Here is a 14,794-nt window from a genome sequence, read left to right on the forward strand (position 1 = left end):
TTATCAGTTCAAGATGTTTTGTCAAGTCTTATTACAATAATAAAATCTCTTAGCAATGATATAAAAACACTCAAATCTCTCCCAGCCAACAGAAGTTTTGTCAGGTCTTATTACAGTACTACTCCAGTCATGAACCTGTTTTTGTTGTGTGTGTGTGTTCTCAGATTTTTTTACTCCAGTCTATTTTCAATAGTTTTCTCTCATGATCCTCTAATGAGAAAAAGAACATGTGTAATCCAGATGACAACATTTTCAGTCTATGATTTTTATTTAAAGTAAATCAACAGAATGGCAGAGGTTCTTCCAGAATTTTCAAAATCAATGATGCACGGTCAACAGTTAATACAGTTTGGTCTGCTACTCCTGTTGTCTGAAATGCTACAGTTTAATTATTTGCTACTCCTATTGTCTGAAATGCTACAGTTTAATGATTTGCTACTCCTATTGTCTGAATGCCAGTCTCAGCTCGAGGTGAGCATGCTGGCCCTTACCCTAACTCTGCTAGTCTTCTCGGTTTATCAATCCAAAACTTATTCATTATCATCTGTCCCTGAACAATTCTCAGCTTTTGTTTTGCTATGGGGATGTGGTGGTCTTGTGTCTGATCTCTTTGCCTAGTCACAAGTCGCCACACATTGAGGTTAGTACTGTACTGAGGGTAATCTGGAATCGAACAATCAAATGTTTTGCAACTCGGTACATAAACTAGTGTTACTTATGCGCCTTCTAAATTCATTTTCATGCTGTTGAACACATCACTTAAGCCATAGGGTTGGATGCGGGCGACAATACGCCATAGGTGATTCTGACGTAGCGTGTTCTAATTGAAGTTTAACATATTGATGTACTTCTGAAATGCTACAGTCAACAGTTAATTCAGTTAACTTGTTCAAATTATTTGTTGAATTATTGGCAGCAAACATTTCTTGAATCAAATGTTGGCACTTCTGAATTACTCTTGACTACTCTTAAATCAGTACATCTCTTAAATCACTTGAGTATTGTTTATGCTTGCAGTTCGTTTCCAGCGACAGCAGAGAGATGTACTCCAGCAGAGGATCAAATGATCAGAGAGAGATGAACCTGGGCACCAGCCGAACCTAGCAGCAGCTCCTGGACGTGGGAGAGGAGGAGCACCTGTGCCTGGATGCAGTGGCCGGAGGTGGGTACGGAGGTGGAGATGGAGGAACAGCCTGTGCTCGCCTCCACCTGGGCGCAGGTCACGAGGAGCCCCTGTGTGGGCGGCAGCAGAGCACCAGCTCTACTCCAGCGGCGGCAGCGCCTGGGAAGGGGGCGGAGGTGGAGATGGAGGGCGGAGGTGGAGATGGAGGTGGAGGGTGGAGGTGGAGGGCGAAAGCGGAGGTGGAGGCGGAGGTGGAAGACGATCGATAGGGATTCAAATTTTGAAGGGATCACCAACACCGCCACACTAGACATCGATGTCATGTGTATACCTGAAAAACTTTCCTGCTGCACACGTTCAACACCGCCACCAAAACGGCAGGACAACTGACCCGCGATCAATTTGCCACTTCCCAGACCAGGCGCGTCCTCCCCACCCCCGACGGCTCACGCGCCGCCGCCGCCATCGCCACCGCCGCTCCTCCTCCTCCACATCCACCTACCCGCAACCGCCAGGTGTCCAGCTTCCGCCTCCACCTCCGCAACTCCTTCTCTCCCACCCCGCCCATGTGACCATGTTCCGCATGCGCCTCCGCAACTCCTCCACCATGCCCATGTCCCGCATCGGCCTCCTCCTCCGCCGCCTCTCCTCCTCCTCCTCCTCCTCCTACTTCTCCACCTCCACCTCGCCACCCTCACGGTCACGGTCATGGTCTCCCCGCGACGCCTTTGCCGCGGCCACGGAGCGCGTCCGTGCCGGGACGCTCAGCCCGGAGGACGCACACCACCTGTTCGACCAATTGCTACGGCAGGACACTCCGGTCCACGAGCGCTCCCTGGGCGGCTTCCTTGCCGCCCTCGCCCGTGCGCCAGACTCAGCTGCCTGCAGAGATGGCCCCGCCCTCGCCATCGCCCTCTTCAACCGCGTATGCCGAGAAGAAGCAGGCCGGCCGGTGGTGCCGCCCACAGTCTACACCTACGCCATCCTGATGAACTGTTGCTGCCGCGTGCGTTGTCCGGACCTAGGGCTTGCCTTATTTGGCCGCCTCCTAAGGACAGGCCTCAAAACAAATGAGATCGTCGCCAGCACCGTCCTCAAGTGCCTCTGCTGCGCAAAACGGACAGATGAAGCAGTAAACGTGCTGATTCATAGGATGTCCGACCTCGGCTGTGTGCCAAATGAGTTCTCATACAAAACAGTTCTGAAGAGCCTGTGTGAAGATAGCAGGAGCCAGCGAGCGCTCGATCTGCTCCCGGTGATGGCAGAAGGAGATGGCTGCTCCCCCTGCGTGGTGTCATACAGCACTGTCATCTATGGCTTCTTTAAGGAAGGAAAAGTAGGCAAGGCATGCAATCTATTTCATGAAATGACGCAGCAAGGCGTTGTGTCTGATGTGGTGACATATAACTCAATTATCGATGCACTGTGCAAGGCCAGAGCTATGGACAAGGCTGAGCTATTCCTTCGGCAGATGGTTGATGATGATATTCGACCGAATGGAGTGACATATAATGCAATGATCCATGGATATTCCACTTTGGGCCAGTGGAAAAAGGCGACTCAGATGTTTAGAGAAATGACAAGCCGCGGTCTTGTACCAGATACTGTCACTTGGAACTCATGCATGGCCTCCCTCTGCAAGCATGGAAGAAGCAGAGAAGCTGCAGAACTTCTTTATTCCATGGCTGCGAAGGGCCACAAGCCTAATGTCGTATCCTACTCTACTTTGCTTCATGGGTATGCAAACGAAGGGTGCTTTGCTGATATGGTTAATCTCTTTAATTCAATGGTAGGCAAAGGTATTGTACCGAACCACCATGTTTTCAACATATTCATTAATGCATATGCTAAGTGTGGGATGATGGATGAAGTTATGCATATGTTGACTGAAATGCGGGAACAAGGAATGAGTCCGGATGTGTGCACCTATGCAACCATAATAGCTGCACTTTGCAGAATGGGTAGGCTGGCTGATGCTGTGGACAATTTTAATCAGATGATTGGGAAGGGAGTACAGCCAAGCAAAGTTGTTTATCGCTCCTTAATTCAGGGATTCTGTACACACGGTGATTTGGTGAAAGCGAAGGAGTTCATTTTTGAAATGACGGACAAATGTATTTGTCGTCCTACCATTGTCTTCTTCAATTCAATAATGCATAGTCTGTGCAACGAAGGAAGGGTCATAGATGCGCACCATATCTTTGACTTGGTTATAGACATTGGTGAGAGACCTGATCTCATTGCATTTAATACTCTGATTGATGGATATTGCTTAGTCGACAACATGGAGAAAGCACTCGGTGTACTTGATTCCATGGTATCAGCTGGCATTGAGCCTACTGTTGTTACATATAGCTCACTTATTAGTGGGTATTGTAAGAGTGGAAGGCTCGATGATGGTGTTATTCTATTCAGAGAAATGGAGCATAAGAGAGTTAAACCTGACACTGTTGCATATAACATCATACTGGATGGGTTATTTCATGCTGGGGCAACAATTGTTGCAAAGAAGTTGTTCAATGAGATGATTGAAAGTGGAACAGCAGTGAGCATTTCCACATACAGGATAGTTCTTGGAGGATTTTGTAGGAATAATTGCACCGATGAAGCGATCGTCTTGTTCCAGAAATTAGGTGCAATGAATGTGAAGTTCGATATTGCAATACTCAATACCATGATTAATGCAATGTACAAGGTTCAGAGAAGAGAAGAAGCTAACGATTTGTTTGCTTCATTACCAGCCTGTGGGCTCGTACCTAATGCCTCTACTTACGGAGTAGTAATACAGAATCTTCTGAAAGAAGGATCGTTGGAAGAAGCTGACAATATGTTTTCATCAATGGAGAAGAGTGGTTGTGCTCCCAGCTCTCGTCTTATAAATTATATCATCAGAACGTTGTTGGAAAAGGGGGAGATAGTCAATGCAGCAAATTATATGTCTAAAGTTGATGGGAAGATCATCTCTTTTGAAGCTTTGACCACTTCATTGTTGTTGTCTCTCTTTTCGGAGAAAGGCAAATATCAGGAACAATTACAATTGCTCCCTGCGAAATACCAATTCTTTGGTGGAGTCATTTGATGCGCTGGACTTGGTAGATAAGTTTTGGCATGGTTCGGAGCTCCCTTTTAACCATGTCAACATGTGTTCTCTTCCATCCACTCGCCAAGACCGGTCTGGGTGATAATGCCGTGTGCCATGGTGTTCTGCTCTGATGTGTGGCTACTGGGCGTGTATGCTATTGTCATTTTGTTCCGTCTTCATGCTGTCTCCTTGTGCAAGGGTTGTCTGGTGTGTGGTGCTTTTGCTAATGGTAAAAATATTGTGGGTGTTCGGGGTCATATGATGGTGGATCTTGTCCCAGAGTTTATCGAGTTCTTCCTCACGGTGTACTCTGGTCTCACTGCACCCTGATGTGCTTGATGGTATTGTTTGGAACCCAGCTGCGGCCTGCGGATGGTTTCCATTCGGCTAAATTGGTGTATGATGTGCAGTTCCAAGGTGTTATGCCATCGCATAATATACCTTTGTTTCTCAATCATTTGTCTTGGGATTTGAATGTGACTGTGTCAGATTCATGACTTGTTAGAGTGAAGCAATTGGGCTCAGCTCACAGGAGCATGGGGGAGGTCTGTACTATTCCTGAAATGCTGTGAGATCTGGAGTGAGTGTAACATGAGGATGTTGGAATTGAAAAGCATCCTGATCTACAGGTAGATGATGATAATTTTGGGAGGAGGCAAGTCTTTGGCGCCTAGCTGGAGCGAAGTTCTACCGAGGGTAGTCAGGGCTCCAGCACCACCTCTTGTGACGGAGGAAAGTGAATCAAACCATTTCCTTGTAGAGAACTTGCAGATGATACCTCCTGATTTATATGGAACTTCTTGACCTAAAGAACCTCTACTTTAGACGGCAATATAAGCTCTGCAATGTTGAAAGTAAAATATGCATAGGGAGAGAAGTGGAGGTTGGAGGCAGGTCTCTTGTATGTGCAACCAGGTAAATTTCTTGTCCGGTGCTTGTACCGCTTTTAAAATGTGAAGTAAAATCATCGCTGGACGATATCTTGGGGTGTTGATATATCAGTGGTTTAATGAATAATTAATCAAACACATCAAGCAGGATAACAACAACAACAACAACAACAAAGCCTTCAGTCCCAAACAAGTTGGGGTAGGCTAGAGGTGAACCCCATAAGATCTCGCAACCAACTCATGGCTCTGGCACATGGATAGCAAGCTTCCACGCACCCCTGTCCATAGCTAGCTCTTTGGTGATACTCCAATCCTTCAGGTCTCTCTTAACGGACTCCTCCCATGTCAAATTCGGTCTACCCCGCCCTCTCTTGACATTCTCCGCATGCTTTAGCCGTCCACTATGCACCGGAGCTTCTGGAGACCTGCGCTGAATATGCCCAAACCATCTCAGACGATGTTGGACAAGCTTCTCTTCAATTGGTGCTACCCCAACTCTATCTCGTATATCATCATTCCGGACTCGATCCTTCCTCGTGTGGCCACACATCCATCTCAACATACGCATCTCTGCCACACCTAACTGTTGAACATGTCGCCTTTTAGTCGGCCAACACTCAGCGCCATACAACATTGCGGGTCGGACCGCCGTCCTGTAGAACTTGCCTTTTAGCTTTTGTGGCACTCTTTTGTCACAGAGAATGCCAGAAGTTTGGCGCCACTTCATCCATCCGGTTTTGATTCAATGGTTCACATCTTCATCAATACCCCCATCCTCCTGCAGCATTGACCCCAAATACCGAAAGGTGTCCTTCTGAGGTACCACCTGGCCATCAAGGCTAACCTCCTCCTCACACCTAGTAGTACTGAAACCGCACATCATGTACTCGGTTTTAGTTCTACTAAGCCTAAACCCTTTCGATTCCAAGGTTTGTCATCAAGCAGGATGAACTAAGGAATTTACTATGCAGCTAGTTTTTGTGTATTATACTCAGCTTATATTGTAGAAACAAGTCATGATATCAAGTATTACTCTCATTTTAGTTATGATAAATGCCCAACTTGTTGTGAAATCAATTGTCGTCCTTCCTTCTATATGCACAATGCTGGTTTTGTTTTGTACTCCCTCTGTAAACTAATATAAGAGTGTTTAGATAACTAAAGTAGTGATCTAAACGCTCTTATATTAGTTTACAGAGGGAGTATCTTTTTTCGTTGTTGGAGTTTACTGGTGCTATAATGATACTCACTTCTTTGGTATATTCAGCCTGTTTCAGAACGATGCATGGCCAGTTTTACTGAAGATCCTACCTAGTGGTGTTCATTGACTACATTATAACCACTGTTAGTTATACACCACACACTGTTCGCATTGGAGTTCCCTGACATCCCCTGATGCACCCATGAGATATCCCTTCTTTATTTCGAAAATTTGAGGTCTTCTTCCTTGCGCTCACCGAGTAATGGCTTTGGTTCTGCGTGACATGCAGGGCCACCTCGCCCACCACGTCCATCAGGGAATGGGGAGGGAATGCGAGGACTACCGTGCGCACATCAACAGAGGGCACGGCAGGGAAGAAGGACTTGTTGGTGCAGGTGCAGCGGGGCGACAGGAAGTGGCTATCCATCAGGGCGCAACATCACGGTGTTCAGGCGGCTGCCACAGAGCCACCGCTGAGAAGGATGCAGCCAGCCTATGATGTATTGACGCGGCTGAAGTGCAGCACCAAGTCTTTTGCCGGTGCTGTTGTCATCTCTCTGTCTGTATTCTGTACAATATTATGCAAAAAAGGAAGAACAGAAAGGATAGAGTGGTATACATGTTTGGAATTTGTTTCAAGCTTTTTTGGATGGCTGTAGATCAGATGTGCTAGCTAGGCACGTCATTTAGCTTGGTTTGAAACTCTAGATAGATTAATTTGTGCTAATAAGATTGAGGTTTGGTTCATGAGCGTATGATAAAAGGTTTTTAATGGGAAATTATAATCAAATTTATGACCAAAGGAGTTGGTGACTTTGTGCTTTCTCTGTGTACGGATTACCCTACATGAGCCCTCTGTTTCTCTGTCCCTGTAATAACTGTCAGTTTGCGAAACTATACAAAACCTAAGGTAGGTATAGTTAACCAAGTGGCATTGCAAAACTTCCAGATACTCCTGTTGTGCAGATTTTGTTTGGCTAGTGTGGCGCAATTGCCAGTTCAAACCTTCTCATCATGCTCAAATATTGTAAGCATGATTCCTACTTTTTCCTGGGACACACATGACTCTGAATAAACAGTGAAGTAAAACAAACACTCCACACTATATACATACATCCTCCATCCGAAAGCTTCAATCTGTATGTTTTTCTCCAGTTTGTTTCTTTTTTTCCTCATCTTCCATTCTCTGATTATACATTTTCCAACACTGGACCACAAGAGTCTAGGCAGGACATTAGGAGAAGGTATTTCAGTCATTTATATGGTCAGAAACTCGGAGGGGCCAAAATGAGCCAACAGAAATTGTTTGAGGATATATTTTGAATACTGCTAAGACCAACTCTGAGCTCTCGGAAATACGTAATAAAAAAAGTACAAATAGTACTACCATGACGTCAAAAGAACAATGTGATTTCTCACAAAAAAAAAGAACAATGCAATGATAAATGCCAGTACCACAATGCTAGAAGCCCAAATTACAAATATCACTGACAGGATTATCACATGTTTCTTTGGAAAGAGAACAGGAATATGTGAGGAGGCAGGGATTATAGAAGGTTGTACTATATCTGAATAATGTAGTATTGAGCTAGAAATGCAGAAAGAAAGAAAAGAAAAGCAATCAACTCATGCATTCTATTCGACTATCGTCCAAGTTGCACCTGTGTCGCAGCCATCTGATCTCCTCTTGGCCGAAGCTACCTCCCTCCCGCTTGAGCTTCGACCAAACCTCACGACCCATGGGAACCTTATATACATGGTGAGCCTTGATGAATTCTGTTTCCGAGGAAGCTAGGACCGTGCTTAGAGTAAGTTGGGGTGCAGCCAGCCCCCTTTCTAGCAGCCAACTGTACATCAGCATCTTAAGTTTGCTTTTGTGCACAGTGAACTCTAGGTACCGTGGGAACGCAGGGAGAGCACTCAGGGGATAACCCGCCACATGCACAAGGAAGGATATCTTATAAGCAAGGGCGTCCGTCTTCTGATTCAGAATCCGAGGAGCAACCTTCACCATGTGGGCTACATGTTTTGGGTCTAACCCTTTCTCCACTAGTTTGTTGTACCGATCTTGCAGTTTTGTGCCTTTTCCACGGATAGCTTTGAGTGCCTTCTCCATATCTTCCGAGCCTTCGACAAATCCTATGCGTCTTAAGAATTCTCTCTTCTCCTTGACACAGGGTTCAGGTTTACATCTCGGCAGTCTGCTGACCTTCGAGCCAATCGTATAATTCATCGACTGACATGGTTCCTCCATTATGATCTTTCGCAGCCGCGCCTTGCCCACATTGAGTTGCGCAAGAATGGTGCTCGTGGCTTTCATGGGGGCAGCACCGAACATCCATCCGTGAGAATCCAAAATCTTCTTCACATCACAATAGCTTATGCCAATGTCATGTAAGAAACATGATCCCTTCGATATGTTCCAACCGACATCCACGCTGTCAACATTGGGGTGGTTCAGAAAAAGATCAAGTAGCTCCCTTTTTCCAGATCCGACCATTTGCATGGTGTCAACTGTGGAGTGTAGCTCCCCACCAGACTGTTCCAACAACAAATGTGGATTTTTCCTCACCACTTTACCAATGTCATCCTTGGTGAACCCCAGATCGCTCAAGGACTGAAGGGCTTGTACCATTTTTGGCCAATTATAGGAATCCCTTTCAGATAAGAACTGGCCGATCCAGTCTCGCTGAATCCCAATGTCGTCCAGCCACAGCAAGAACGTCTTCAGTTCCACGGCCGGGTCATGAACCAACACGGTCGGAGTAGAGATCACTAGTTTGATCACACTGGCCTTACTGAAGCCTAGACCCTCAAGGGCCTCGAGCTTAGATGCAAGAACGCCCTGGCCAAGACTAAACACCTCGGTAGCATTCCAGTATATCCTTCCAATCTTGCGGCGTGCGATGCCGTAACTGCATAGTGCATGGTAGCTCTCGAGCAGCATCTCGGCATCCGCGAGGAATGTGAGGTCCTGCGGCAAGAGGTAATCGCACTCGCTTGGCCTGAGGCCAATGCTCTCAAAGAAGGGCCTGAACTCGTTGACAGGGCGGCGGTGGAACAATCGCACCAGCGCCCTGCTGACCCTCTTCTTCACTTTTGACCTCAGCCTCGCCTCGTCTTCACCCTGATCGGCAGCCTTCGTCACCGCCTTGTTCACCTTCACCTCATCCAGCAGCTCGCCGAGGAAGACAGGCGAGCGCTCGCTGATATGCTTGGCGTCAGTGAAGCACAAGCCGCGCGTGGCATGGAGGTAGTCCCTGAAAGTTGTCTGTGCGGCGCGGAACATCCATCTGTTCAGCATCTCTTGCCTGACCTCGTCTGGATCCCCATCCTCCTCCCCGCCGTGGCTGGGACTGGGAGCGGTCGAATAGGGCTGCGACCGAATGATGAGGCGGATCGAGCCGACCCAGCTGGACGAGCACGATGGATTTTGGGCACACCACCTTGGAACTCCGGACCGGAGGGCTGCCCATGCCCACCCCATCAGTGCTGGAGCTTGAAAGAAATCTTTGGAGGGGCGAAGCTGTAAAAAAAACGAAATCATACAAATACAACAAGTTAGATATTGCAAATATCAAGAAACTTAGATAATTATATCGATCTTCTTCACATTAGCTTACAAAATCTATTACTAATCAGTACAGAATTCGGTTCACTACAACTGAGCTCTTCATTTTTTTGCACCCCTAAAGTCCTATTTAACCACGGGCAGAATTCGGTTCGCTGTAAAGGGCATTTTCTATTTCAGTACAAAATCCATGACCAGATGACCTAATTAGAATTCTCCTCAACTAAGGTGATTTTTTTTCTTTCGTGGAATCAAAATATTTGAACTTTCCACAATTTCCATAGGGGAGAGATTGAGAGAGATCCAGCGAGGGCAGTCTGCTCACCGGCTCACTGAGGCACCGCGCGGCGTCGACGTTGTCTGGTGTTGTTCGCGGCGGAGGCAGGAGCCGAAGAGCGGATGTTCCGGCGAGTCCAATCCGGCCGGCCACCAGCCGGCGGTCGCCCCCCACGGCGGCAAGCCACAGCGGCCAACAGGCCGGACGCCGGTGCCCCACCCCCACGCTCAGGGGTCTGCCGTCGCAACTCGCAGGTCAAAGAAGATTGAGTTGGTTGCGGCTGGATTCGTTCCTCCCCAAAGAGGAGGACTAGGACTAGTAGTTGATAAATGGGCCTTCTAGGTTGTGGGCTGTGTGTACATAGGTTGTGGGTTGTGGGCTGTATGTACATAGGGGCCTTTCTCATTTAGGCTGGGGAGGCGACGGCCCAGGTCCCCCCCCTCCCCCCCCCCCCCTCAAGCTCCTCTTTGGGGCTAACTTGGGATGGCAGCGGCCACCGGTGGCTGCAGAAGGAGCTGACTCCTAGCGGCGGGTGACGGAGTAGGGTCATGAGGTGGTAGAAGGTGGCTGATCGACCACGGAGTGCGGATCACGCGATGCCGGCACGCGGGCGCGCTGTAGGAGGAGAGGCCTGCATGACGACAGAGACTAGAGAAAATTTCTTTTTTGTTATTATTACAGGGACCGGAGAAAATCTCGAACTGAGGTGTGATGTGAGGAGATGGACAACCCTATTCGGGCGGGTAGGTCCCTACTTTTTTTTAGGGAAAATAGCTAGACTTTACTACTCAATAGTCAAGGTTACAGGAATAATGTTCGGATCATGGGGATGACCCAACCAAGTATGCCGATCTTGATCTAAAGAAAGCGAATGCCTAGTTAAGTTATGTAGAATTGTTATTTCTACTTTCAAAACAAAAGGTACATCCAATAAAAGATTTCATCCAATCTCTAATCTCACTAATAACCATTCTGTGAATTGCGAGTGATCCCTTCTAGATGTCCTTTCGGTTTTTTTCCGCCTAGTTGTCTCTATTTCGATTGCATTCTATGTCAATAGGTTGACCGCCGGCTTGCAATCATACACGACGCACAAGTGTTGAATACCAAGGTCAGTGGCCAGTGCTAGCGCCTCGCGGCAAGCTGTTGCTTCAAGTGACGCCGGATCAGTTAATCCCCTAATGACCAGAGAGGATAATCCCATATAAATTCCTTTCTCATCTCGACATACCACAGTTGCAGTTCCCAAGTTTCCATTAATTGATACTCTTGCATCCACATTGAATTTGAAATGTCCGGGTGGTGGAGGGATCCATCTCTTGTTGCCAACTGTTACCCTGGCTGACACCCTTACTGACTCTGGTTCCTTCAGTTTTTCAAGATCAACAATGACAAAAAGATAGGTTTACATCAAGCTTTGACCCTCATGCAACAATTTTCGTCTGGCTGTCCAGATTGCCCACAATGTCACCACTAATAGAATGAAACTCTCATGAGATAGAACATCGATTGTTGAGAACATCCAGTTCTGGTCATTTGGTTCTCTGGTCACTTATTAGACCGAGCGCGTACCCATCCGCTGCCACTACTTATATTTGGACCGGACTGTTAGCACTTTCCAGTTTTTTTTCTTTTGTTGTTTCTACTTTTTTTCATTTTAGTTCTTTACTTTCTTTTTTCATTTTCTTTCTTTCCTTTTTCATTTTCTTCTCTTTTTCATTTTTCTTTCATTTATAAATTCGCTAACATTTTTGAAAAACTTGAACATTTTTTGAATTTGCAACTATTTCTTACAAATTCACAAACATTTTTGAAATTGTGAATAGTTTTTTTGAAACCCGTGAACATGATGTTTTGAATCGGTGAACTTTTTTTAATTGACGACATTTTTTGGAAATTGGGAGAACAATGTTTGAAATTCATGAACATTTTTTGTTTTGATGAACATTTTTTGAATCAGCGAACATTGTTTGAATGGATGAACTTTTTTGTAATTCATGAACTATTTTGAATTTTGTTAAAAAATCAAAATTATTGAATATTCTCTGAATTTGCGAACATTTTTTCAGTTTGACAGACAATTTTTGAATCGACGAACATTTTTTTGGAAATCATGAACGTTTTTTGATTACCTGAACTTTTGATTTCAAAAGCATGAATAAAATTTTTCAAAATTCAATATTCAAAGCGTGAACATTTTATGATTTCTTGAAAAAAAATTCAAAATTCAAAATTCTTTTAAATTTCGAAACTTTTTAATCCCGAAAAAAATCAAAAAAAAAACAGCGTCCGCACGTGGGCCGGCCCAAAAGGCGTGCATGTTGCACCTCCTCCTAACGTGCACTGCACCAAATAGGCGCTCCCATGAGAGATGTAAGTGCTCCGTTTTCTTGGGCTAGAGCGGTATCAAATGAAAAGGCGCAGAAAGCACACTTCTTTTCTCTTTTTTGGGGAAAGGGAAAAAATGTGCACTTCGCTCTTCCCAATTTTCTTGATGAGTGTTGTGTGTCAACTTGGGACTCATATGGTTCTTCTCAAGTTCTAAAAAAAGAAAAGTCTGGAGAAAAACTTGAATTTGTACTCTTAAGTCTAAAATGAACCTTGAACTAGAAATCCTTGAGATTCTCACCGTGCCTTTTCTATTCTCGGTTGATTTGTGCTAAAAGTTCATTTGTGCATCGGGATTGTTTACGTGGAACGGATTAGGGTGGAATCAGACGTCGTGTTGGACTGACGTCGATCCCCGCTTGATGTTCATTTAACTTGCGGTGCGGGATAGATGGGGGGAACATTAGAGTTCGAGGAAGGGAGGCGGGCAGCGACTGAGCAATCGACAATGGTGCCGTTCTTTGGTTTGTTGTACTCGGGTGGAGGACGTCGTCGTAGGGCACCATCTAGGTCGTCGGTGCCCTATAGGGAGAATCCATTGGTGTACAAGCCGGAGAGGCGATGCTACTACAAGCCGCCAAGAAGGCTCTCTGCTGGATTTCTTGGAGCTACGAAAATCCTAAAAGAAGATACTATTGTTGGATGCTTGAGATTATAAGATCCCCATCTTCCTCCTTCCCATCGAATTTTCCTCATTCATCTTTGAGATTTCCCGTTTTTGATTGTATGAACTGTTGATTCAAAGTGATGGTTGTGCGTATTTTGCATGGCATGATGATCCTTTCTCCCCATTTGTTTGGTAAGTACTTGTTGATCTTAGGAATGCAATATGGAGAATGAATGCTGAAGTGTCTGGTGGTCGATAGGCATGTCTTGAACAAGGGAGAAGAAGTGGAGTAGAGGTTGTACCGGCACAACAAATTCATGAGAAGAACGAAGAAATTAATGCGATAAGGACTAGATGTGAAAAGATGGAGAGAACTGCAATGTATACCGGTGTTTTCATGGCATTATCATGCTACTAGTGGTTGGTCTCACTACTGGAATGTACAACTATTTGCAGGATTTGTGCTAGGCAGATTATCAATGGAATGGCTAAATGATGTAATGGATGGATGATGCACTCATCTATTCTGTTTTCTTGACTAAATTTGTGATGCACTCGTGTTGCTGTGCACTTTACAAAATTTCTGATAATTATGATTAGCCAATAAGCAAGTCACCTAATATTCATTTTTTTTGAGAATCAAGTCCCTTAACGATGAGAACCAAGTCCCTTAACATGTACTGTATCACGTTCTCGCACTAGTAGAAAATAGGGCTTTTGTTCGGGCCAGATAAGTCCATTAGTCCCGATTCAGTCATGAACCGGGACGAATGTGAGCATTGGTCCCGCTTTATGCGGCTAAAGGCATTAGTCCCGGTTCAAATAAGCCCTTTAGTCCCGATTTGAGACACGAACCGGGACTAAAGGGTGTGATGCCCTTTAGTCCCGGTTCGTATCTCAAACCGGGACTAAAGATTAGACCTTTAGTCCCGGTTTGAGACACGAACCGGGACTAAAGGGCGTTGCACCCTTTAGTCCCGGTTCGTGTGTCAAACCGGGACTAAAGGTCCCATTTTCAAATTATACCCCCCCAGGGATCGCCTTTTCAGTTTTGTAAAAAACAAAAGAAAATGACAAAAACTTCAAAAAATAAAATTCTTCGACATGTAGTTATATTACTACATCTACTAGTTAGGAAAATTAAAAAACTTAAATTTGGACATGTTTTGCAAAAAAGTGTCATGAAAAAGTAAAACGGCTATAACTTTTGTATACGATGTCGAAAAAACGTATAATATATCAAAATGTTCAGCACGAAAATCCGCATCCAATTTTGACCGCCTATAGCATGTTTGTAAATTTTTAGAATCCTCAATTTCTAAAAGGAAAAAAAGTTATGCTCAAATTTTAGTTTTTTTGTTTGAATTTGGTTAAATCAGGTCAAATTTTGGTCAAACTACTTATTCAAGAAGTTTTAGTGTTACTAAATAATTATTCAAGAATATTAGTGTTACTAAATAATTATTACAGTTTTTTTTGAATTTTGATCAAATCTGGTCAAACTGTGGTCAAACTATGGTCAAACTGTGGTCAAACTATGGTCAAATCTGGTCAAACAGTAATGAGGGGTGATTAGAGATTAAATTGGAAAATAATCCAGAAAATGAAATTTTAAAAAGTCAATTTTTTTAAAAAAAATTATTTTCGTAAAAATA

At 44.9% G+C, this 14,794-nt stretch overlaps 2 protein-coding genes across 2 annotated transcripts; one reads left to right on the forward strand and one right to left on the reverse strand.

Annotated features, from left to right (window-relative positions):
- Positions 1–1,697: 1,697 nt before the first annotated feature.
- LOC125529414 (uncharacterized) lies at positions 1,698–4,489 on the forward strand. The gene has a single exon (XM_048693827.2). The coding sequence runs from the start codon at positions 1,698–1,700 to the stop codon at positions 4,200–4,202; it is 2,505 nt and encodes an 834-aa protein (XP_048549784.1). The 3' UTR covers positions 4,203–4,489.
- A 3,191-nt stretch (positions 4,490–7,680) lies between these two features.
- LOC125538639 (transcription termination factor MTEF18, mitochondrial) lies at positions 7,681–10,448 on the reverse strand. The gene is made up of 2 exons (XM_048701899.2): positions 10,193–10,448; positions 7,681–9,822 (listed from the first exon to the last, which is right to left on the reverse strand). The coding sequence occupies exon 2, from the start codon at positions 9,781–9,783 to the stop codon at positions 7,918–7,920; it is 1,866 nt and encodes a 621-aa protein (XP_048557856.2). The 5' UTR covers positions 9,784–9,822; positions 10,193–10,448; the 3' UTR covers positions 7,681–7,917.
- Positions 10,449–14,794: the final 4,346 nt, after the last annotated feature.

This window comes from Triticum urartu, chromosome 1A (assembly GCF_056163025.1).
Source record: "Triticum urartu cultivar PI428250 chromosome 1A, HENAU_Tu73, whole genome shotgun sequence".
NCBI classification, from domain to species: Eukaryota; Viridiplantae; Streptophyta; class Magnoliopsida; order Poales; family Poaceae; genus Triticum; species Triticum urartu.